This window comes from Cricetulus griseus, chromosome 2, assembly GCF_003668045.3.
Source record: "Cricetulus griseus strain 17A/GY chromosome 2, alternate assembly CriGri-PICRH-1.0, whole genome shotgun sequence".
Lineage (NCBI taxonomy): Eukaryota > Metazoa > Chordata > Mammalia > Rodentia > Cricetidae > Cricetulus > Cricetulus griseus.
In genome coordinates this window covers 268,721,785-268,748,210 of record NC_048595.1, presented here as the reverse complement: position 1 = coordinate 268,748,210, position 26,426 = coordinate 268,721,785, and the positions used below count along the sequence as shown (strand labels likewise).

General features: G+C 40.2%; 1 protein-coding gene across 3 annotated transcripts in view; it reads left to right on the top strand.

Annotated features, from left to right (window-relative positions):
• Ahi1 (Abelson helper integration site 1) overlaps window positions 1–14,606 on the top strand; it is a 138,583-nt gene extending 123,977 nt beyond the window's left edge. For all 3 annotated transcript variants that reach the window (XM_027401916.2, XM_027401917.2, XM_027401915.2), the window contains 3 exons: window positions 3,982–4,040; window positions 8,540–8,642; window positions 13,293–14,606. In XM_027401916.2, coding sequence (XP_027257717.1) covers window positions 3,982–4,040; window positions 8,540–8,642; window positions 13,293–13,295 — 165 coding nt within the window. In that variant the 3' untranslated portion in view covers window positions 13,296–14,606. The remainder of the gene's footprint in view (window positions 1–3,981; window positions 4,041–8,539; window positions 8,643–13,292) is intronic.
• Window positions 14,607–26,426: the final 11,820 nt, after the last annotated feature.

Sequence of the window (26,426 nt, the reverse complement as noted above, 5' to 3'; positions counted from 1 at the left end):
TTGTTGGGTTTTTTTGTTTTTTTGTTTTTTTTTTTCCTGTTGTTTTGTTTTAGAGAAAAGAATAAGAAAGAGGGTGTAAGAGACCTACCCAACCATTCCTCGCCTGGTAGAGTTCCTTGTCCTTAGGTCTATTTGATAAATACAGAGCGAGAGCTCTTTGTATGGGTATTGGCCTCAAACTTGACTCCTACATACTTGTTAATGACATTCTGATTTTGCAAGACAAAGGGATGATGGTTTGATAACATCTCTCTTTTAGGATATATCCTCTCCCCCAGGGCGGTGCATAAACATTTCATACAACATGTCAAAAGAACCATTAAAGCCATTTCAGGCATAGTTGGGAAAGTCTGTCCTAATCCCAGACAATCTTCATTTAACATTTCTTTATGAAACACAAGCAGCAACTTTTAAAATCGAACATTTTAACACAACAATCCAAAGATTGTATTTATTTGTGACATGCTAAAAAAAAAAAAAAAAATACACCACCAAGAAAATGGTGTGTTTGTTTCTTTTCATTCCATAATAAAATGTTTGGGTTCTATAAGTGCAGAAAACTGTGTATATGGTAAAAACACTGATGTTTGTAACACAATCACTTCAGATCCTAGTGGTATTCAGGCAGCCTTTGCTGGCACTATGTGGCATAATGGCAAAAACAGTGCAAAGGGTATATTTTGTGTGTTTAGCACCAAGGCTGCTTGGTGGAGGCACATGATGTAGCCCCTGCTTTTAGTTAGACGGTTGTGACCTACCATTTAAAGCACTGGGATCTACATCAGTGGCAGAGTGTGCTAGGCCAACAAACGTAGTTGTTACCCAGAAGGATTCTACTTCTCCATGTTTGTACTTGAGGCTTCAAACAGAGTTGAAATTTTACTGAAAATTCGTTTTATTGTTAACTCGGTTTTAGAAAGCTTTGTGTAACCTCTAGCTGCTTCTGTATCCTTGGTGACTCTGGGACTCCATTTCCTCATCTGCAGAAGTAAGAGTGTGGGGCTATGAGAGCTTGTGCTTGTACTCTTTCTTTTCTAGTTAACAGAAATCCCAAGAGAGGTGAAGTGGCTTAGTAGGGCCACACAAAGTTAACCAACACTAGAATTAAACCACCAAACCCTCATTGGCAACTTTCCTCTCTTGTATCTATATGCTAAAAGAAAGAAAAAAAAATACAATTCCCACAAAGTAGAGACGACACATTTGGAAAGGTAAATTTATCAGTGGGTGAATCACAGCATGTAAAATCAAGCTGAGCTGTCTCATAAGTCTGCCTTATCCGATGCTGGTGTGCCAGCTACAATGTACACTGATTGAACGTTCATATAATTTTCCATTCATTCTTCAAGTTTTTAGAAGTATCAGTTCCGGTGAGTTGTATGCATGGCCTTTTTCTCTTTTCTAAAGCTGTTTGTACGTTGTTTACTTTTTTGTAAATCTCCACATAATCAGTGGTGTCATTTTAAATCACTCCATTTATCATTCCTTTCATATTTAAGCCTCATGGCATCCTAAATTGAAAATCACCCCCAAAGAAGCTGAGGGGCTTGGGAAGCAAGGGTCTCTTGATTCTGGTCCTCCCATTCTTCATCCTCGCTTTGCTCATCTTCCTCTCTTCATCCCTCCTCTCCAAATCAAGGGTGCCCATGAAGAGGAAACGGAGTCACAAAACAACTGAGAGGTGTGTGTGGAAAGGAGGGAAAGAAGGGCAGCCATGCTCCTTGGCCTTGTTGATGGTGGGGGGCATTTATGGGCTGATTGCATTCCAGCTTTGGGGCTTCTGTTTAAAGATAAAATGAAACAGCTCACAGAAACTCCTTCTCCCCCTCCTACTGCCTCCATGAGTCACTACCCATATGGCGTGCTGCTGCTGAGACCAAGGAATGAGTGAGTAAAGGGGTTTCGAGTGAAGTATTAGTTCTAATTAAGTGTCCTTTAAAATAAGTGCAAAAACATTGAAATACAGGCTCCCTGCCAATTTAAGATTGATAGGATTTGAACATGGTCTAAGCCACTTTGCATCATAAAAAATAATCAGGTATACCAGTGGTAAGAACACAATGGAAACACACTGTGGACAATATTTCACCTATGGTTTATTAAGTTTGTTTTTGACTTACACACACAGAGTGAGTGCATTCTGATCACTATCTCCCTTGCTCATTTCAGTGTACTTCAACCTTTCTGAGTGTATCCCAGCATCCCTTTCACTTGAGCAGACTCTGTTAAAAGCAAGACTAAGACAACACAGGGCAGCACTGGCTTAACAGGGAGCTTTAGCTTCATTTCTCACCTCGACCCCAGGATAGTTGCAGATTGGTGAGAATTAGTGATATGTTTGGTCCTCTCATTAAGCCCAGTCATTTGACCATGTTTTACAAACATACACAATTTTTTTTTTTTTTGGTAAAATGATGACTTCTGTTGGACAAAGAGGTAGAAATAATACTTAGACCTTGTAAAGAACTGTAAAATGTTAAACCTTCCATTTAATTTGATTAATGTGGTTGGAATTTCCATGCTCATGAAAAGGCAGAGGAAGTTCTGGGCAGATTAATGCTCTCTGAGTTTGTTTTTGATGCTTGTTGTGTGTGCAATTGGGTGAGAGCAGGTAGGGTTTTCAGGAATCTAGACCAGACTTTGAATTTGAAATTGACCATGGAGATATAGATATATAGATATATAGATATATAGATATAGATATATCCATCCATCCATCCCTCGGTGCATTTTAATTGAGTCTCTTCAATTTTAACAATGAAGAAAAATCAAGATGCCATTAGTTTCTGTGTTGTTGGGGTCACTTGCTACAGCACCCACCTTTCACCCCGTCTCGTCATTCTTTAATTCTCATCTTAAATGTTTGATTTAAAACCACCTGAGAGTAAACACATAGCCATAGTCAAGAAAAGCAATTGTCTTAAAATCTTTATAATATTATAATACGCACAGTAATGCTTTTTGAAGGATACTTGGTCCCAAGGCTTGCCAAGGCACTGTCCTGCAGAAATCTGATTATGAAGGAGGGAAAAGTGGAGAGAGAGGCAGAGTGAGCTACAACAGAGGGAAGACTGGGAAAGCAGGAGTTCTCAAACAAGGTTGAAAGAAAAGCTGTACTCCTTTTCTTTCATTATGGTTTTTTGTTTGTTTCCTGAATGGCTTTAATTTAAATAATGGTGTAGATATCTTTCATCTGTACATGATTCAGCAATTATTGTCTTATTTTGAGTGTCAGATGGCTCTTCTTTGTAGCATCTAATTATCTCTAAAAACTACTTTCAGTCTGTTTATGGCAGCACTGGGCTGATTTATAAAGTAGTGTGTTACATTAAACACCATTTCCTCAGTCTACTTTGGTTTGGAGCTAATGCTTCGAATTCTAGAGGAAGTGTATAACACTGAATTTAAGTTAGTACCTCTGAAAGTGCGCATTTAATCTTTTTCTCAAGGGTGCCATTAATAAAGTAAGATTTACTGAAGAAAAATAAAAGATTTGGAGTGTTCAAATTCAGAATCTTTGCATTCAATTCAGTTGAGCCTCATTATAAAAATATGGACATGCTGACAAGAATAGAAAGAAAAGATGCAGTGATGAAAGATACGTGTGGAACTTAAGTAACATACCACAGTAGTAAGTTAACTTAAGTAACATACCACAGTAGTAAGTTAACTTAAGCTGACCAACAGCCTCTCCTTTGGTTTTTCTTTGTGGGTTTTGTTGTTGTTAATGATGATTTTGTTTATTTGTTTGGTTTTTTCCGGTGCCAGCATCTGAAAACTAACCTTGTTATAAAAAAGGCTTGAACTATGGTAGACTAGCTCTTGGTTTTCTGTAAGAGTGAGCATGGTGCTGGGATAGACACCACATTCTGTCTTCATGCAGGAAGACAGAATGTCTTGTTGGGGACTCATGGGTGGATGCTGACCGTGCTGTTCTCTTTCCTGTTGACCTACTGTTTGTTTTTCTTTCCTTCTTCACAGCATGCCCTCTATAGGGACAGGTCCCTGGATCCCAGACTGGGCTCACAGTTCCTGGCACAGTAAGTGCTTCTCAGATCTTTCAGATAATTTGCAATGAGAAATAGCAGTGGATTTTTGTTGTTGTTGTCATTGCTGTAGGGTCATCTATCCATATCCAATTTTCAGAACATGATGATCACACTACAAGTTAAATTTCAAATAGCTGATTTTTGAAGACTTTAAGAATGTGTTAGAAGCAAGAGAAATGATGCTATATAAAATAGCAACACACTAAACAGAAGAAGGCTTACTTTTGTTTTTCGTTTCCTTTGTTGGAGTAATGTTTTGAAATAACATTATGTGAATACAAGTGAATGGTTAGGTAAAACTAAATTATGAAATAACTCCTCCGAGGCTTTAAAGGGAAAACAGCCAGTTCCCAGGATGCTACCAGGGAGAATGTTCTCTGTGTGTCAGCAAAGCCTGAGTACAGTGTTCCTGAACAGCACAGTGTCTACTGGTACCTCCTGTGTCCTACACACATGTGCACATAGACCATCCCCAATGGGCTTCCTTCAGACACATAGTATTTCAAGTTAGGATGAACTACATGCTTTCACAATTTGAGGAATAATTCATACCTGATTCAGATTACAGGAATTGCCAAATAAAACCACTTGTACAGCCTGCTGCAAGTCAATATTTTATACCACAGATGAGAGATGTGTCATTTTTAAGTAGACTTTAAAAGAGTCATAGAATCATAATCTGGAAGATACCTTATAATTGTTTGCACGTCCCCTCTGTTTTAAGAGCTGACAAATCCAAGGGGGGAAGTTGTGTGCTAATGTCACAGGGCATTGCTGTCACTACTAAACTAAGACCTCAGTCTCCAGCCCCTCACAGGCTTGTCTCTTTCTCAACTAGATTGTCTGCTCAGGTTCCACAGGAACATGTTATTACTGGAATTTGGGGATCTCTTCGTGATCTCCAAAAGATACATGAGAAATCAAGGTCCCTTCTTGGGGTCCTTAGTCTCATTAATAATAAAAGAATTTAAGAATGGATTCGACTGGAAGTCAAGCACAGTGTTCATGAGTTTGAAAGAAAACCCCAGGGCAGCCCACTGTATATCTCAGCAGCTATGAGGAGAGGACGGGAAAGGATGAAGGAAAGTCATCATTTAAGCCAATGTGGGGGGTCAGCAGACACGGTAGACAAGCAGCCACGTGGTGGAGAGAGAAAGACTTTAGAGAAAGAACAAGGAAGCCTAATGTGTTGGGGAAAGTGTGCTTCAAAACTAGATAAAAAAAGAAGAAAAGGAGAAGTACCACTTTCCTTCAGAAAACCAGGCAGTCTTACACATCTGCATAGCTAAGGCCTGGAATCCACTATGTAGGGGTGGGGATTCTGTGAAGGGAGAGGGTTGAAGGATTTCTTTTCCACCTGTCTCTTTAGTGGGGCTTAACGTGAGCCCCCTAGGTGTGGTCCCTTGGCCAGAAGACTTACCTAGAACAACTGGAAATTAGGTCTGTACCCAGCAGGAGATTCTATTCTGATCAAAAGTAGTTTTCTCTCAACAGTTATTCATCGACACCCTAGCATGTCACTTGGTTGTTTATTTTTAAGAAATGAGTACTAGTGATAGGAGGGGGGGGGGAGGGAGGGAGAGAGGGAGAGGGAGGAGAGATGTAATGTGAGCACATTTGCCCACATCATCATGTTTGATCCTCACAATGTCCCCAACAAAGAGAATCCAGTTTCTTCCTGTCAGTGGAGAAATGACATTTAAGAAGGTGGCAACTTGGAGTTCCAGTGTACCCTTCTTTCCATGCCCCCTTCACCTGGTCTTTGGTACCTACACACAAACAAGCCTAGCATGCGTTAGTTTCTGTCTGACGACATTTCTTCAGTTTGTTGAAATCCCACATAATAATATAGATAATAATAAAATCACTGATGCCTAGGAATTTACATCCTAAAAAAAAACTAGACTGCTTATTAAACATAGAAATTAAACAGTATCTTCCACATACAGCACATTGGATGAGCATCTGGACATATCTGAACTTCTTAGGAATTTCTCTTTCTCTTTGATTTGCAGGAGGTTCTTAAGTGCTTCACATTTGACAAAAGTAGAGCTAGCTACCCTGACTGATTGTAGCTCAAGTGTCTGTGATACTGCCTGTACTTATCTGAGGGTGCACAGTAGGTCTAGGCATTAGAAACTACCTGTACTCGGTTTCTTAGGTCAGTGAAGATACATTTTCTCAAGATGTGAAAACTGTAGACCAGTTAGTGGTGGAAACACTGTTGTCCAGTATGTACAGAGAAAGTTGCCTCATTATTTCTCCAATTTACACTGCCAATTAATTGTACCCAAGAATCCAAACAGGAGCTCGATTTTGTTTCCCTGCAGCCCTTCCTGGACTTTGCAACCATCTGTTTATTCATTGGATAACCAAAGTCAGCCACATGGACTGTTCTTAACACTTTCTGCTTGAGTTTCTTACCTTGTTTATTCTTTCTGTCGTGTGCTGCATGGATGTTTTCCATGTTTGCATTTGTGTGTGTGTGTGTGTGTGTGTGTGTGTGTGTGTGTGTGTGTGTGTGTGCGCGCACATGCATGCAAGAGTAGGTCACAAGTCTGTGTCAATCACTCTCCATTATTTACAGAAGGATGGTACAGCTCCATCTTATGGAAGCATTTTCTCAATTGAGGCTCCCTCCACTCAGATGATTTTAGCTTGTATCGAAGTGACATAAAACTATCCAGCACACCATCAAGGTTTTCCTTGGCTTTCATATACACACACATCAACACACATACCCATACAAGTGAATACTCACACATATACATACATTTACTTTTATAGGTCTGGTTTTATATGTACAGATATATTTGTAACACTTAGTGAAATATACTTGTTATATGATAAATAATATACTTATACATTTCAGATCTTAAGAAAGATAGACACTCATGAGCCATCACCACAATCAAAGAATTTCTCATCCTTTTTATAATTCTTCCATTTCTTCCTTTCTTTAACTACCATTCCTTGACAACCAATGACCTCTCTCTCCTTCCAAACTTCCAAGGACCACAATTTGTTTATTCATTACCTATTACTATATCTTTGAGTTGTCTACTTTAAAGCCACTACAAATATCAGTATTTGTGTAAATCATCATATAGATGTTTGCATTCATGTTTGTTGCATAAATAACTAGAATTGGGTGGCTAGAATTCTTTTTCATACATTTTATGTATCATGGCACATTTATAGGCTTACCTGTATTCTTCCTCCCCAACACTCGATATAGTCAAGCTGTAATTTCAACCACTCCAATTCAAAGTATATTTCATATGCTTTGAATTTGTATATCCATATCCATACTGGCTTATGATGTGAAGCGTGAGTGTGTGTGTTTGTGTCCGCATATATTTGTGATTTATTTGGCGAAATAAATATCTATTTAAATCGACAATATTTTACCTTTCTAATACTTAAGAGACTTTTATTACTTTTTTTCTACAGTTATTCCTTTGTTTTGGGAGGGGGCCCCTACATACCATGGTGTGTGTGGAGTTCAGAGGATAAGTTGAAGGAGTCAGTTCTCTCCTTCTCCATGTGGATTCTGGGAATCAAACTCGGGCTGCAGGCTTGGCAGCAAGCACATCACTCACTGAGTTATATCTCCAGACCTATTATTACTAAGCTTCAGGAGTACATTACATCTTCTAAATATGGCCTCTCTTCCTGACATGTGGCTAACTCTCACTGTGGCCTCACAGGGCCTCTGCACACATATGGAGAGCATGATCTCACATGTAAGCACGTTCTAGTGTCTCTTTATTTTAAGACACTGGTATTGTCCTAACTGAATAATGAACTTATTCACCCTCCTTATCTCCAAATACACTCACATTAAGAGCCAGAGCTTGAAAATGAGTTATGCAGTGCAGTTTTGTGCATGCATACTTTATCATTCCTGCTAATTACTTGATTTTTAAATTCTTGTATCTTTTTAAAGCTTTGTTTAGTAAATTCCCCCCTTCACAATACATACTTAGAGAAATGACTGGTCTCCTAGTTGCCTGGTTTCTCTCTTTTCATGTTTATATATTCTTTTTTCTAATATAATCTGTGCTGCAGCAAACCATGGTGTATGTTTTGCTATTGCCATTGGGTTTTTCATGACCTTCTGCAGTTTCGTGTGTTGAAAACCTCATAGGAACTTCTTCCACTCCTCCCCTTATCTTTAAGAAATACACTGTAAAAGTAGAGGTTTGTTTTTCCGTCTACATTGATAAAATTTTCTGGTTTTCCCTTGGCATCTAAATATTCTTCAGAGACAGAGTTTGTTTCATTCTTGACCCTTCTTCATGGCTGAGATGGACACGGTCTTACTCCTTTGGACAGTCCCACTTGTAGTTCTCCCAGTGGTTTTTCTCAGGTCCCCCCACTAATCATCCCTGTCCATCCCACTGTCCCTTCCCTAGATCCAAGCCTTATCTAACCCACTACGGCAACTGTCTTACTGGCTTCTCATTTATAATCTTTCCTTCCTGTAGGACTGAGAAGGCCAAAGAACAACTCTGGGAGGTCCGAGGATACAAAGCAGATATACAGGCGAAGAAAACTGAACCAACAGCCCGAAAAGTCACCCTGATAGAGGTAAGAGAGAATCAGCAGAGAGTTAGAAGTGAGAGAAAACAGGAGGAAGCTATTTCATTACCAGGAAACCACTTCAGATGCCAGAGAGAGAGCTCAGCTAGTAGGATAAGTACAGACCAGGGAGGGGGGAGGGAATTGCAGCCAAGAGGCTATTAGTGGCCCTGGAGGAACACACAACTTAGACTGTCTTCACCCTGAGAGGAAAAGACCACCAAAGTAGTCTTTCTTTCTCTCCAAAATTCTGGGCTGTAAATGAAGAAACAAAGTGTACAACAGCTAGTAGAAAACTCTGGCTGTGGAGGTCTTTAAACAGGGGGATGACAAGAACCTTTGCAAACAGAGAGGTGAGAGCCACTTGAAAGCCCTTCCAGGAGGAGGCCTGGGGTCCTGAGGAAACAGCCCGATTTATGTTTGAAACTGGACAGTTGGAGCACGTTTCCCTCTGAGACAGGCCATTGGGGAGATGGTAGAGTGTGGGTAAGCATAAGGAATGGAAGGAAACCTGTCAGGAGACTTGGTTTTCTCTGTAGGCAGAAGTAGTTTGTCTGTCAAAATAAAAAAGTTTCGGTGTCACAGCCCTAACTACACCCACAAGCATACATTTGTTACTTTCTAGAGTAGATTCAGAGTTTCCATAACTTTTTTTAATTTGAAAAAAATAAGTAAATCTACTTGTGCAGAAAACCTAAGTAAATAATTAATCCTGGGTTGGCTTTTATATAAGCATGATGTTGGAATTAGACAACATTTTTGGTTTTGTTCTGGGTTATTGTTTGGTTTTGTTATTTTGGTGGTAGTGGTTTTTTGTTTGTTTGTTTGTTTTTGTTTTTTTGTTTGTTTGTTTTCTTAGAGGAAGGACAGTTCTGTTTCCTAAAACTGCCTCAGACACTTGGGCTCAAGCAATTCTTCTGCCTTAGCTTCTAAGACACTGAGAGTATAGCCACCTGCCTCTGAATCCAGCTAGGAATCATTTTGAAACACATGTTTGGATTTACATAATGAAAACATTAAGGTCATGCATGTCAGAAATGGTGCCCCCTTGCTGTTTTTGAAGAGGACTCAGGTCCAGGTCCCAACACCCAAACCATAGCTTACAACTGTCTGTAACTCCAGTTCCAAGTTACCCTATGTCCTATGCTTGTCCTCCTTGGGTACTACATGGTATACATACATACATACATACATACATACATACATACATACATACGCATACATACATATATACATACATATCTGCATACATACAAACATACAGAACACTCATACCCATTAAATAAAAAGAAATATTTTTTTTTAGAAAACAAAAATATGGGCCTTTAAAGTTTTTCACTAATAGCTGAGCTGGAGAAGAGTTTTACTTAAATGATTTGTACCTGCAGCATATAGAAAGCTCCAAGAAATCATAAAAAAAAAAAGAAAATTGGTGAATAATGTATAGGGAATGTTAGTAAAAGTATCAAAATATTTGTCAATAAACAGGAAAAGTGTTTACTTCAGCAGTGATCAAATCCATGAAATGAAAAGTAAAACAACAAAATTAGGTAATGTTTTTCATGACAAAATGACAACAAGTTACAAAATTTAGGAAGTGACAATATAAAGAAGTAGATTATCCTCTTAAATGTAAGTCCTTGTGTACAATCCATTCATTCTTCATGGATGACAGTGGTAATAAGCTTGCTTTTATTTCTATAAAAGGGGGCACCTGGGGTGTATGGTTTGCAAAATTCTTCTGTAGCCAGATGTGATGGAGTTTGTCTGTCGTCTCAGTGACTGGTGTTCTAAGGTGGAAGAATCACTTGAGCCCAAGAGTTCAAAGTCATTCTTGGCAAATTAGTGAAACCACATCTCAAAATACAAATGTCCTTTGACCTGATAGTAGGAAAGTTTTTAAAGACAATGGGGAGATTCAGTTAAAAGATTATGCCCTCAAGTAGATGTTCTATAAAAAACATTCAACTCCATCTTTATAAGCAGAGTATCAATTAAAATATCTCTGGCCCAGTTTTCTTGTACTGTCGATTTGGCTGTCAGTGAGGAGGCTGGTGGTTTGAGCCCACCTGGGGACAGGGACAGTGAGAGATCTGTATAACATTCAAAGTTGTTTCAGTGGATTCTGTTCTTCTAAAGGGGATTTATTAAACTGTGAAATGCTTACATAATAGCTTCTCAGGTACTCCTTATTTATATGACAGGGTTGTTTTGTGTAAGTGGAAAGAAGTGATTAATAAATTTAGAAAGTAGCTATAAATAGTTGACGTGTTGAATAGTGATGTCAACCAATGTTATCTATGTTGAATGTTGAAGTTGTGGTGATTGTTTTTCATTTTTACCCATGTGTTTTCTGATTCTTTTCTATTCGACATTTTCATACTTCTTTAACATTCTTTTCAAAATTAACAGAATTTCAGAAATTTCTAATATGATCTATCCTTTCTATATAGAACGCAAGACCCAAGGTCTCATAATAGAGTCCCTCAACTAGGCATGCTTTTTTGCCTCCAAGTTGAGGGCTGTTTTCAGTACAGGTTCTCTGCCTACATGACATTTTTGCTCCCCAGCACTTAACCTGGGGCTCAGCAAAGAGGCAAACCTGGGGAATGTGTTCCAGGTTCAGTTTCTTGTAACATTAGACCAGGCCTGCTACTGAATCTCACTGTTTTATACAAATGTTAGCCCAGTTTCGTATTCATTTTCATAATCTTGCTGTACGGATTTTCCTTTCTCTTTTTGTCTGAAGTGGCTTTTTCAAGCCTTCAGTTTGCTTCTTCCTGTGTTAGCTATGGGCATACTCTGCATGAAGATGCCTCAGAGGAGTGGGCTCAGGCTCAGGCTCAGGGTTGTGCTCTTGGGTTAGATGGAACCTCTTCCCGGTGTTAAATAAAGCTGGACTGTGTCTCAGCTTTTAAGTCCCTGTTCTGTCTGTCAGCAGCCAAGTGTCCCACTATCTTCTAAGTGCACACTTGACTGTCCCTTCTGTGTCTTTCTTCCTGACCCTGTCTCCTGCCCACGGGCAGTCTGTAGGTCTTTCTTGCACTGTTCCTTCCTCTTAGTACTTGTATTCATTTCCCTTAAAGACATTCTTTGCTGTTGCTGCTGCTGCTGCTTCAGCTTTTTCTAAACCTCTCTGAGGGTCCCCCTCTGATGTTTCTCCTGTTTACTTCTCACATGCAGTCCCCTCCCCCCTCCTTCAGCTTGCCCTACATCTTCTGCACCTGCAGAGGCCACCTCACTGATTTCCAGCTGTGTGTCACCCTTTGTCACCCTTCCCTTTCTGTCTTTCTACTTTATGCCCTGCCATCACCATGAACCCCTCCTCTTTTCTCTGTTGTGTTGTCTTGTTCCCTAAGACCTTTATTCTCCTCTCTGTACTTTTCAGGGTTAGGATCTCTGTGTGACTTGTACCCTGCATTTATTTGAACCTCTGTTATACTCTTTCCCATTTTTATCAATCTTTAATTGGAGGAAAGTTTTACATTCTCTCCTTCTATTACATGTGGTAATAGAAATGACTTTTTGACTCTTCATGTTACTCTGTTTTGGCAATTTGTAGTGGTGTTCATGAGCTTCACTTGACACTGTTTCTGAGCTTCTATATGTAACAGGAGTTTATCTGTGTAATTACATTTAACAAATATAAAATCAGGAAACCTGAAACAATAACAGAATTTTTCCAAGCCTTGCATGTAAAGTTTTCTTATATGGAAAAAAAAATAATGTAACCACATACTTAAGATAAAACCTGTTTTGAACAAGTCAAGTGTTTACCTTCCCTCCTGGGCTCCTGGGAGAGCCAGTAGGAATCCCTAGCCTCTGCCCTTGCCTGCCACAGTGTGTCAGCCATCACTTTTCCCAGAGGTGATGTGCAGAGTTGACCTAACCTACTGCCATTGTTTCGAGACTACAGCTTGTTTCTAAGGACAGTCCAGGGTACAGCCTCTCTTGTTTAGTGGGAAGTCAGACATGTTTAAGTCCAGATAGTCAGCAGTGCTTCATGAGTGGTGACACGGAACAGTCCAGGAGGAGCCCCACTCTTCGTCACACACTAGCTGTCAGTGCCCACTGTGCTCTGTAAGAAAACATCTGTATATCAGCTCTTGATTTTTAATAATAATTTGTTTATCCCCATATTGTATCCAGATCAGTGGATACCAATCACTATCATGGTCAATCAAAAATGAAGTACACATTGTCTCATTTTGTTCATATAGTTTGAAAAATGTAATTAGCCCAGATGGAAATTAGATACATTAGTGGAGTAAGTGAAAGAATTCTGATGAACATGGTTTGTGTCTTTCTAATTATGAAACTGAAATATCCTCCACAAAGAACATTTCCCCATGAAAGGAAGAACTTTACCCATTCAGATTGCCTCCTCCTAGCATCCTGCTCACTTTGGAGCTGTTGTGTCTGCTCTTGAGACATTTTTCTTTTTCACTCACGTTAGCTTGTCAATGCAGGAACAGTTGGTACACTTGCTAATGAGACAGAGATGTCAACAGCACACTTGAGGGGCAAAGTCTAAGATAGCTAAATTAATACAGTATTTCTGTTTAGTATGTGGGCTGGTGGTGGGTTGCTTACTTTCATTGTTGCACTGGTTATAACTAGAAGATTTTGTTCACTATCTTTGTATACTTTTCTCCCTAGTAAAAAGTTGGAAAATAGTGAAGAAACAACCAGATGAATAGAAATGAAAAGCTAAGCCAAATGGGTTTTGCTTCAGATTTTGGAAGAAAAGAAGTATCTACTATCTTCACCTTATGAAAAATCTGAAGTGAGGTTTGGCTGTAAAAAAAAATTCAATGTGGCCTCTGGGCTTAATTGTTATAAACCATTGTGAGTGTTACTGGTCAAAGTATTGTATCTGTGCTATTAGTAAACTGCATCAAAACTTATATTGCTGCTGTTAGGAAAACCAATAACAAAACTTGAGGCTGCTACTCAGCAAACGTGAATAAAAGTGTGTACATTGTTAGCCTGTCCCCTAAGTTTCATCCAGTGTTACAGTACCTGTGATGTGGCTGTAGGTGTGATGCCCTGCTTTTGAAGCTAACTGTGTGTAAAAGACAAGCAGCTTCTGAATATTGTGTATTCATACTGCCCCAGTAACAAAAGCATTAAAAGAAACAATTTGCTTGTAAGAACTAAATGTTTACATTGCTTTGGAGTGAATTATGTGTAATTCAACACACCTAAACTAAGAGTGATTTTTGAATGGACTAGCAATAGTATGCCAAATTTATTTCCATTTTTAAAGGCAGTTCACATTTAAGCATATAAATTGTTTAATATTTATTTTATTCTGAATATTTGTTTTTAAATTATTACACAGCATTATTTATGTCTTTATTTCCAGAATAACAACACCGTTACCATATAGCCATTTGTTTTGAAGTTGGATGTAATAGGGAAACTCATTCTTTGTGGTTTTTTCTTCCTTGACTTGTTCCTGTCTTCGACTACATGATAAGTCTGTCAGTAAAACAGTTGACCCCAACAAGGTCAAAGCCTGTGTTAAAGTTAGAAAAACTTATTTACCCAAGTAGACAATTGATGCCATTGAAATAAGAAGTGAGAAAAACTGTGTTGAGCACTGAGGTGTAAACTGGTCCAGATGTGCCAGTGTGAAACAGCTTCTAGTACAAATATATTTGGCGCTTATCCCTGCACATGTTGTAGAAGCTTAAACATGATAAACAAGAGCCTGCTGTGGAGAGCCTCTGTAGTATTGTTGTTATTAAAAAGGAGTTTTCCAGAGCATAGAGTTGGCAATGAAGCCCACAGCCCTCAGCTCCAAAGTCTCTTCTGCCAATGCCAGGCTGGCACTGTTCTGGTTGTGTATGTTAGTGTTCCTGGTGTGTTTGGGCCAGGCAGCTGAGTCACCCTGCATATGCTTGTTTTCTGTCTTGTGAGTGTACTACTTCAGACAGTAAAAAAATAAAGATATATGTCCCTACCATTGCAGCTCGTGTTTTTTTTTTTCCTTGTGTGTGTGTGCGGGGGGGGGGGGTCAGCTCAGGGTTTTCAGATGCATGTTAGTTCTGATTTTGGCCTTAAATTCAGCAGAAAGCATCTCAACAAGCTGTAGACCTACTTCAAATCAAGACTAATGAGAAGACATATTGGAGGAGCTGAGCATTTGCTATGATCTTCATGCTCACATGAAAAGCTGAAGGATTATTTTACATTGCACCTATTGAACACAGCAGGAACAGAGTCCTGTGCCAGAAAACATTGGCTCTACTCAGAGCCCAGTCCTTCCATAGGCTAGCTAGTTGCCAGTGTAAGTCCAGGGTTACATTCAAGAAGATATTGAGGAGTGTCTTTACGAACCTTCTAAGAACTGGGGATGCATTGTGACAGTGCCCTCAAGTAATAGGTCCTGATTATACTCCTACATGAACTAAGACACCACATCCACTTGATTTATAGCACTATATGGGTTTTTAAAGCAATTATTTTTTTTAATCATAACTATGAAATTGTTGGATGTTATCATACTGTTTGGTCAGACCAACTGTTTGGCAGTATCTTTGTGTCATGATGTCTGCAGTATCAAAACTGTACTGTGAATAAGATTTGCAAAACTTTAATAATGTAAGGTATTTTTCCCATGGGTGTGTGGCAGGCATGTGTGTGTATGTGCTTTCATGTGTGGCCATGTACCTGTATACAGGCTGTCACACTCATCCAGTGGCATTTACATGGGTGCTGGGAATCTAAACTCTAGTCTTCATGCTTGCATGGCAAGTGCTCATCCTCCAAGACATCTCACCGGCCACCTAAAAAAATCAAGTTTTTAAAAGATTTCTATCATGAAATATTTAGAACAAAAATGCAAATTCTTGGCATAAAATGTATATTCTAACTGAAATTAATATTTTAAAGAGCTACAACTTGATAAATATGAACTTCTGTGTATGCGTGTTCTTGATTCTTAATTTTATGTATAACTTATTGTAAAATTTTATTCTTCATAATATTTTCTCTTTAGGAATTTTGGCACAACTGTATCTGGAAGTCACCAAGTTATAGCTTAGTATGACATGTTGCTTTTGTCATATGTTAAGTATTTTTAAGAAGGTAAGAACAACATAAAAATGATAACAAAAAATTAGTGATATTTTTATATGTTTTCAATTCATTTCCATCTGAGGTCCCTGTGTGTTAAATAGAGGAAACATTTTTTAAATCAATATTATGGTATCAGTTTTTGCCCAATTGAACTTACCTACAGAAACTATTTCCTAGATCTTCATTTTTTATCACACATAATTTCCATTTCTCTTTGCATCAGATCTTGGAGGTACACAAAACTTCCGTGCTCTACAAATAAGCAACAAACGGCTGTGAAAGGTAAGTCGCTTGCCCACGTGTGCACAGCCTGTAAATGCCCAGGCTGGCTATAAATGGAAGGAGTAGATTCCGTGGCAGATCCTCAAGTGCTGTAGAGGACAAAGCCAGTCAGTGTTTAAAGTTGGAGTGACTAAAACCACATTCCACCCAGGTCTAGAAATTTGTACATACCTAAGTGAAAATTGTTTCTAAAACTGGTCATTGTGTGTCCTATAACTATTCTTAGTAATTCTTTACCACACCATAGTTCTTACCCCTCCTGAAGAAATAGGTTCTGGAGAATCAAACTAATTACATGTACAGTAACATTTTATTCATGAAACAGAAAAGGCGCCCTTTCAGTCATATAAAAGATAATAAAAACATCAAGCCCAGTGTCAATCACAAGATTGTGTTGACTAAAGAACTCGATCTATGGATGGATCCAATTATCTGCAGGAGAATTGAATGTCAGCATCACTTAGGGTTGACAATGGGCTAACTAGGCAAAGGCAGACAGTTCCTCTCTGCAGAGACCCAGGAAGTAAAGTTAGTAATGAGGTACTTCATTCATCATGTCCTTCTGCTCTAATAATTAAGCTGAATAGGGAATACTTTAAGCTAAGGCGGGAACTGGACAACATAATAAAAACATTTGCTTTGTGGACGCAAAGAATGTCATCTTTGGATCCCCTTCACATCTAAGGGTAGGCTGTGAGTACCTCCCTTTTCTTATCTTGTTCTTCAGCACCTCATAGTTCACAGTTTATGGGTGGGTTGGTTTTGCCTCAAAAAGTTGAGTTACTAACAAGACCTACAATTTTATTTCTCCAGTCTAAAAAAGGAGACATTTATGTCATAATTCGTAATTGTTTTCCAACTCTCATTGCTTAGGTCAAAATGCCTTACCTACTAACATACCTCAGACCCTCCCAGGTCTGAACAAGCTGGTTTTGGTGTGCTCTAACTTATTTCTTAACATGTCACCCAATTCTTCTCCAGAATGGAGAGAGTATATACTACAAGAGAATTTAGGAGCAATGTTCTTACAGACTTAAACTCACAACAAGTGCCAATCAAAGAGCAACTCTTAGATGTGCTGGGAGTAGAGGTAGTTTGCTTAATGAGCGCAGGAGTGGGGAGGGTAAACAGCAAGACAGCTAGGGAGATAACTTGTTGAAAGAACAAAAAAGCAACTGAAGCTTTTTTTTTTTTTTTTTTTTTAAGAAGAGTGAAGGAAGAAGGGTTCCCTGGAGAAAAGTTGGGTAGATTCAGTTCAGTTTTTGGTGTTTTTAGCAGAGAATCAGTTGGCTTTTCTGTGAGCTAAATTTGTTCACAGGAATGTGAACAAATATAAATGCCTCACATAATTTTTCTGAGCTAGTAGCCAGTGTAAGTTGGTTAGGCAGCCATTCTTTTAACCAGGCTGGCTGCTACCAGAAGTTAATATTCTGAGGTCTATGGCAATGCACCTTTCAGCACCAAGGTACCCCATAGTGGTAAAGGAATGTCAGTCAAATCTCTCACTTTAAGAACAGCAAATTCTTACTATACTTATCATGTGTGCAGGCAGACTACATAATGCACTAGTCTATAGCAGCTGTAAATTTCTGAGGATTTATCTAACCACAAATACATTGAAATGGGGAAATGGGTCTATATTAAACCATGCAAGATGCTGCTGGAGCCTTGCCATTTCTGCAACATCCTGTAATTAATTTATCATGACAGGTCTGGCAAACTGAAACATTCACGGAGCTTGCAACAGACTGTTAGACTACAGTGGCTGCTGACCCACAAGCATACCAAGTGAAAGGTAGTTTTTCTTCCCAAACATGACTCTTCAGGGTGCCCTATATCCAGGAGCAATTTGTCCTCTTTCAATCTCAAAAATATCTAGAATGTAGAAATGATCTGGGCTCCAAGAATGAACCTGGTTTACTCTCTACTGTGCATGTCATTTTCCTGAGGAGCCTAGCAGGGGAATGATACAGCCTGCTCAGCCCTTCCCACAGGATGTGTTAGGCACTAGACTTAATGGGATTGTCTTATGGGAGATTTGAATCAGTTTTGGAAGTCTCTTAGAAAACTCCTTTTCATATGAATAAGACTCACACGAAACCACCTCTATTTGTGTAACATCCTCTTCTGAAATTTGAAAAGCACAGAGAAATATAATTTTTTTTTATTGTGAAAATGGATCCTAACAATAAGATCTTCTCCAGGATGATAGACTGATGGCTGCCTGGCTGGATACAGGTACTATCATGATTGATGTTAAGAATGTATCCTAGGGCAGAGATGACTCAGTAGGTAAAATGCTTGCTGCACAAACATGCATGTAGATCCCCACCACCCACATAAGAGCCATGACAGTGGCACACACAGGCAGTCCAGTGCTGGGAAGTAGAGACAGGTGCATCCCAGGGCTGGCTGGCTACTGTAGCCAAAATGGTTAGCTCCAGGTTCAGTGAGATAGCATGTCTCAAAATACAAGGCAGACAAAAGATTGAACAAGCTCTGGACTCCACAAGAGCACACATGGGTGAGTATACACATACATGCATGCACACACCCATAGATCACACCCACATGCACACACACACTCCATAGTTAAGACTGCTCTACTGGGAAAGTGGAACTACAGAACTACCACCTCTGAAAAGTGAGAGTTACACTGTACAAATGCACACAGCCTTGTCGGTTTCCCGGGTGAATTCAGAGTTCTTTCCATCGACAGGAGAACCTGACTCCCCAGGAGCCCAGTATCTCAAAATGTCTCTAAGAGGGAAAAAGTCCCAGATGGAAGAGATTAAGATGGCTCCTCCTCAGTGGGAAGGAGGTGAGAAGGCAGACAGGGTGACAGAAAATGGAAGAAAAGCCTTTATCTTAAACTCCTCTTCACGTGGGCATCTCCCTCTAGAGCTCATCTAAAAAACTTGGGAATTGGAGGAGAGACTCAGAAGGTGGTTCAAGCAAAAATGGTCTTTTTGTTTGTTTGTTTTTTGTTGAGGCAAGGTTGTAGTCCAGGCAGACCTCAAACTCGAAATTGTCCTGTGTCAGCCTCTCAGATTCCAGGATACTACAACTAAGTACCTTGCCTACAGCCCAGTGGCTGGGCCACTCCGAATTCCACTTCCAGATGTTCCATAGGTAACAATCTCATAAAGCTGTGCTATTAAGCCCTAATTATGAAAATGCTATATTTTCTCAACTTTTTTCACAGTCAAAAATAAATATCCCTTACATAACTTGGTCTGTATGTATATTACAGATGACTGATCTAAGTAAGCAAGGGTTCATAAGTGAGTAGACTTATAAATAAAGCAGTAGCCAGGGGAGTTGATGTTTTGCACACATGTAGGAGCATATTTTTGTTTTAGACAGATACTCAGAGTAGTTCATTCTATTTGCATATCAAGAGCTGGAATCAACTACTTTGCTAAATATATGGATTTTAGGACACTCAAGCTGGGGATGTTCATCACCGGAGTGCTTGCTTGGCATACACAAAGCCTAGGGTTCAGTCCCCAGTGCTGAGACAGAAATAGAAATAAATTTAGGACCCTTAATGATTTCTGCATATCTATCTGCTTTTATATGTGCATACATGTCTTGTGTGCAGTTCTGCATTTACTTATTCAACAGCTAATTCCTGGATGCTAGATACAGTTGAGCCAGGAGATTCACCTTGAAATGCCCATGTGTTTACTGCCATTGCCACCACAGAGTGGTTTTTAAAGAACTTTCCCCCACATTACCAAACTTGAGCACCTTAACAGTCCTCATCAGGAAGACACCCCCACCTCTGTTTTCAAGCCAGTCATACGGTTTTCTGACTTACTCAACTGACCAGAACAGGGTCCTTCCCACATGCTGCATTTTTTTCCAAACAGGAAAACTCTTTACTGACATCTGAAAAATGTGGGAGTGAAGTATCACAAGAGCCAATCGGTGTCCCCTGTTTAAAGGGCAGAAGACATTTACACATGTGTCCTTTAGGATCAATTTGGAGCCCCTTTAGGTAGCCAGTTATGAAAAGGTGTCTGTGTTTTTGTTAAAGTCTTAAGGTTGAATATGTTTTAGCATGCAAGAACTTACAAAGTGAACTTGTAACAGTTCAAATAAGGGCATTGTTAAATATTTAATTTATGTATTCAAGACAAAGGAAGAAGGGAGTACACAGAAAATTCCAAAACCTTTCTTTTGCCTGTGATAACACACACAAAAAAAAGAGGCCATGAATTTGAAGGCGAGCAGGAAGGTCTATGTGGAAGAGTTGGGAGGGAGAAAAAAGGAAGGAAGAAACCTAATTAAATTACAATCTCAAAAATAAAAGACATTTTTAAGAAGTCAGCCATGGCCGGGTGGTGGTGGCGCACACCTTTAATCCCAGCACTCGGGAGGCAGAGGCAGGCGGATCTCTGTGAGTTCGAGACCAGCCTGGTCTACAAGAGCTAGTTCCAGGACAGCCTCCAAAGCCACAGAGAAACCCTGTCTCGAAAAGACAAAAAAAAAGTCAGCCATGGAAGATTTGTCCAAATGCAAATAAATTATACTTTTTGTTGATCTCTTAGTGGACAACAAATTCCCATTGACCTACAATTTCATTAGATCACCTTACCTACTTGGAAGGACCATGGTACATTCATAAAATGAAACCGTGTCTTAAAACTCTTCCCAGATATTCCCACCTCCATTTTCATTAACCATTGAATTTCTGAATTTCTAATAGCACTGAATTTCTTCTCCTGCTGACTTAAAGATCCCTGTAGCTCTATTCTGGAGTCACAGGACGTTGAAATGAAATCCAGTCACCTTGGAAGTGTCAGCAGAAAGAGAGAATCGGTATGTGAAGGAAAGGAGACCTGGAGTGGCTCCACATAGCAACAAAGACTTCAGTGTTCTGCCACACAGCATCTCCAGTCACCGGTTTCCTGTGGAAACCCAGCATTCATGCTATAGGAAGGCCTCCAAGGACACAACTTGTTCAAGCCCTTGAGTTATTCTAGACCTAGGGAGGCCTCCCCAATACCTCTGTAGGGAAAGGGGTATTCCAGTTTAATGTCCAATGCAGTGAGATTCCTAATTAGGACATGGAAGAGTGACCTCCTCCCTCATTGTTTTCTCACGGTGTGCTGTACTTTACACCTACTGGGACTCATTACACATGATACTGAAACTAATGGTGAACTTGAAAAGAGGAATGATGTACATTGTATGATACATCATTGTATGCCCAGAACTTGGCACTGATTCCAGACAATAGTAGGAGGTAAAAAAAAAAAAAAAAAAAAAAAAAAAAATACTGCCAATCCCAATGTAGCTCAATGGAACAGCACTTTCCTAGCATGTGTGGGGGCCTAGGTTCAGACATCCAACCACCTCTGCTTCATGAGTTCTGGGATTAAAGGCGTGTTCCACCACGCCCAACTCCCAGGCTGACCAGGCTCTTTCGGAACTCCAAAAGAACAGGGTGAGTCTTTCAGCTGCACCTGTCCCTGTGGAGCATTTCAGTTCTCTACTCTTTCACACTCTTTTTTGTTTTTTGGGTCCCTTTCTTCTCAGTAGTCAAATCCTTAAAAGCCTTACTGACGGCCAGGCCATCTCCATGTGACACTAAAACTAGAACTCTGCCTTGGAGCACCCACACAGTGACCTTGGATGGCATTCCTCACACACCTAGTACATTCTGAACAACTCCTTATTTACATAAAAACATGGTCTTCAAATGTGGATGTAATCTTTTAGGTCTTTTGCTTTTTATTATTATTATTATTGAGGCAAATGAGCCAGAAGGTTAAATCTAATTTGCATGGCATTTTGCATTCCTTTTCATCCGGGTAAAAAGCCTCTTAAAACTCCTGGAATGAATGCATTGCTTCTTGTGAACCTGACACCCTGACTATTCTCCTTGCATCTTTAATAGTTTTCTAAGGGAAAAGACCCTAAAAAGTTGCTGGATCTGAGATCTCACTGCCAGAATTCAGGGCCGTGTGAGTTTATGTTTTGTTTTCATCTCATCCACTGAACCCTTTGTAACCTCAATTTTTGAATTCTTGTGTGTTTGGTATATGCGTGCATGTATGAATAAATTGTTAACTACTTTAGCCAGATATAGCCACTAAATGCACAAAATAATCACCATTGTTCAAGCTCACCATCTTCTGTACAGTCCTATTGGAGCAGGGAAAGGTATTTATTATTGTAATTATCCATAATTATGTACCAATTCTGATATAGAGCTAGTATTCACTGAGCACAAACGAGGTTAAAAACAACAAAAGAACTCACTTCCAAGGACTTTACACATATTATCTCAATTTTCAAAATAAGTTTGCAAAGTAAGTATTATTCCCACTTCAAAGCCAAACTCCTTCTGTTCATCAAGGTTAGAAGTGTGTCTATGAAGGTGTGACTTTTAAGCTAGAGTGGCAGGATCGGATTTCCGTTTGTCAAATTCCAAAATTCTGGTTTTTTAACCTTTAAATCGCTGCCATGAGTTTGCCAGGCTGACTACATACTGTATTTTCCTTAAGCAAAATGCTCATTCCAATCACAGTGGACAAAACATGATATTCTACTATTGAACAGAGTAAGACATCAAAACATTTAATATTTCCCAAAATTCTGATACCTCTTGCAAAACCAGCCATCTGCAGAAACAAAACAGTTTGATGGAAACTAGTCTTGAAACAGCATTTTACTATGGAGACACAGACTACAGCCTTTAATGAGTAAGTAAAATATTCCTTGATTCTCCTGTTATAGGAAAGTTATCTTGGCACAAAGAGACATGTAATCAGAGGCCATTGTCAATGTGTTTCGTGCCCCAACAGAAATGTGTGTTGGGGTGGATAGACATGAACGATGAGGTTTGGGTGTAAAGCCTTCTGCCTTGGTACACTCCCATTACTGTGTCCTAAGGATACAGCCACTTTATATTCAACCCCTAGGTTTGTATCAGCCATGGGCCAAAGTCTCACAGTGTTTATTTGCTGCTTTGTCGCTGTACGGTGGTGACAGGTTTTCATCTCTTAATCCCAGTGTTTCCATACTACACATAGTAGGCATAGTTAATAAATACTGAACAGAAGCAGATCCAGGCCCAGTCACTGGCTTCCTCTATATGAGCAAACTGCCTGAGGATGAATTGTGTGTAGAGATAGATCATAGTAGTCGGAAAACATGCATTAGGTTCACATGGTGACACAAAGATGACAAGGTCGGTGTAGTTCTGTTTCCTATGGAAATCTGTCTCTTCAACTCTTCCTCCTTTCCTCCTTCCCCTCCCTCCTGCCCCAGCTGTTCACCTGTATGCTCGCCACCTCTGGAACTCAGCTGCAACAGCTTACAAATTAAACTCTTACATCTCCTGCATTAAATACAATCAACAATTGTTTGCAAGACTCTCCTGCATCCCAGCTGCTAAGAGGTGCAAACAAAAGCAAGACAGACAAATCCTGTACCTGTCTCTGGAATCAGTCTTAGTTCCAGGTGGTTGGAAGGACTCCCCAGGGCCCTGGGTTACAGGTGGGAGCCATGCTGTTTCTAGTCCAACCTGCTTTCACCTTTCCTCATGCAGCAGACAGCCGAAAACAACACACAACTGACAAGCGTTCAGCTGACATCTGCATCTGGGGTGTGAAGGAACCGAGGGAGGTGACCACCCCAAAACTTCTTTAGCCCTTGGCTTCACGGAGGCTGCCATATACTCAGACTTTTACATCCTGCCTTCTAAGCATTTTCCTCCAGGACTAAAGGGGAACCTCACCTTCTATGTTGATTCTGAAGCCAGTGCCCAAGAGCACTCTAAAGATAGCCCTTAGGGAATCCACATCCTAGCTTGATGGGTGAAGAACTCCTGTCCCTCCATCCCACAGCTGTTGTTGCTGTGACTTGTGACTGACTGCTCTCTTTTGTTGCCTTGTCCCACTTGTCCCATGAGTGTAAAGGAATGGTGACACTACCTTACAAGCTTGGTCGTGATTTGTGACATTAACCCAAATTATCTCTGGACTTAATTGTGGGCAAGAAGAAAAAAATAGCATAGTAAACATGAAGCCACCTATACAAGTATTCATATATTAGCTCATGGTGTTTTTGTCTTGTAAAACCAGATACATCACGGCATCGTTGAGTTCATGGCATCACTGAGTTCAGGCACAAGCATGGATTTAGATCTTTCCCCAAATCTCTCTGAATCAAAAAGAAAATGAAATTGCAACGTGAAGTGGGCATTAAGAAAGTAAAAAGGGAATTGGGGATTTTACTTGGCATTCCTTTCTGTGGGGAAATTAAGAAAACATAACTTCCCTAAACATTTCCCACTTTCTTAATTCTTCCAAAATTCTTTGATTTGAAGTATGTTTTTTTATACTGGCAAATAAAGTAAGAAGGAAATACATTTCCTTATGGCACAACATTATAAGAGACCTTGGGTGGGGTGCATGTGTCTTTATTTCCAACACTGTAGGGGGACCCCATTCAAGATGTGCGCAGAACTTCAAAGGTAGCCCCTCCCTGCACACACCTCCTCTAGTGTGGGTGTTTCTCTAACCACCCCCCAACAGAGTGAGCTTTTAGGTGAGTATAATTGTGCTTTTGTCTTGGACTTGGCTCACCCCACTACACTCTTACTCTGAGATCCCCTGGCCCAAAGCCCAGGGTGGGGCTTTGCCTTCAGTACTGTAAATAATGGTAATTACCTTTACAAACTTAAAAAAAAAAAAAAGTTTTCCCAAGGTCAAGAATATCCAAAGTCTAGAGCATGCTATCACCCTTCTGTGCAAATCTCTTAGAATGTGGGTGGGGATTTTAAAAAAACGTCTCTCCCTCTTGGGGAGAGTGTGGAGGGGGAATTAGAATCACCAGCTCTCTCTCCTCCGGTTTCTATGCTGTTACTGCCAAAGCTTCCACATCCAAGTGGCGGTATCAGCACTTAGGAGAGTAGATGTAGGAGTGGCCAGTACGGTCTTACACAAGTAACTGTGGAGTCTATTAAAGCAGAAGCCTAGTCTGGGGGATGTCTTCTTCTTTGATGGAGGGGAGGAGGTTTGCCCTCCACGACTGGGGCGCACCACTGCCCACAGACTGCTGAACAACACCTATTGAGCCTGTGCCCACGTAGTCCTTCCAAGCATTGTCTCATTAGATCACTACCGTGGCACCACACAATCTTGGTATTTTGTTTCATGCACCATCACTAGCAGTTCTTATCTATGTCCAAGATCAAAATGATTAATGAAAACTCAAACTTTTTTTTTAATTAAGTAGCTTTGGGCCACAGAACTATATCAAGTCTCATTTCCAAAGGATTGATTTATGAATGGATAGATTGCTTTCTCAGCCACGAATTTCCCCTGATTGTTTTACTCTAGGTTAGCTGATTTGAGTGTGGAGAACTGAACATCTGGACAAATATCTCCTACCTGGCTCACAAGGACTCTTTCCAAAGGCTGGGTCGAGCCCAGAGATGCAAAGTGGTGACTCCTTGAGCTTACTCTCACAGGAAGTGTCAGAGTTACCTGCCTCCCATTCTTCCCATCCAGAAGGCAGATTCTCACCACATGGCTGTTTGTGGGAGCAGTCAGAGCCATAGTCTTGCTGGCTACAGTATATTCCAAGGATTAAAATCATCCAGAGTGCTCATTTTGTGCTGAAAAGAAGATTCATAATGCACCTACCCAAATGACAAACCATCCACGATACTAGCAGCTCATCAACAAAGCCACTCTCCTGAGCTCACAACCCTGCTGTGGATGCCCAGAAGGTCTGGGATTGCTGCAGAGCCCTGCCAAGCTCTGGGCCTTCCCCTGGAGTGTCAGCATGGACCCACAGTTACACTCCACTTCTCTCACCAGGAGGGAATCAATGTTTAGGAAGCAATTCCTCCTATGCACTTGGCCTCTTTCCAGCGTTTAACTGCTGCAGCATTGGAGAGTTTACAGCTTTTGCTCTTGAGTTTGTCTAAGATTGAACTTGCCCTTATTTGACCCCTCAGTTCACTCCCACCCTGACCACTTTAAGCATCCCTTCAGGCTGCCAAGGACAGTAGTCTACAGATTGTCTATCTGGACTCCACACAAACTTGGCCCTTACATAGAGGACTCTCAATAACCCAGGTCTTTGCATGCAGCTATCAAATATAATCCCAGGTGAAGAGATCACAAGCCTTTCAGGGGACACAAGTGAACTACAGAGCAAGTAAGACATCCCAGCATGCTCTGGGCCAGTTCTAAACCTGGCTTTATGGTCTGCTCTGCTCTGGCTCAGCCTGCAGAGTAGTGTGCTTGATGGTGATGAGAGCAGCTGCGGGCCAGAGGAGTTGGAATTCTAGGTCAAGTAGATCATGGCCCACATTCCGTCTTCACCTACATGTCTCTTATTTAAAAGGTAGTACTTCACTTCAACTTGATAAACCTCTTCTTCCAAGCCTTAAAATTC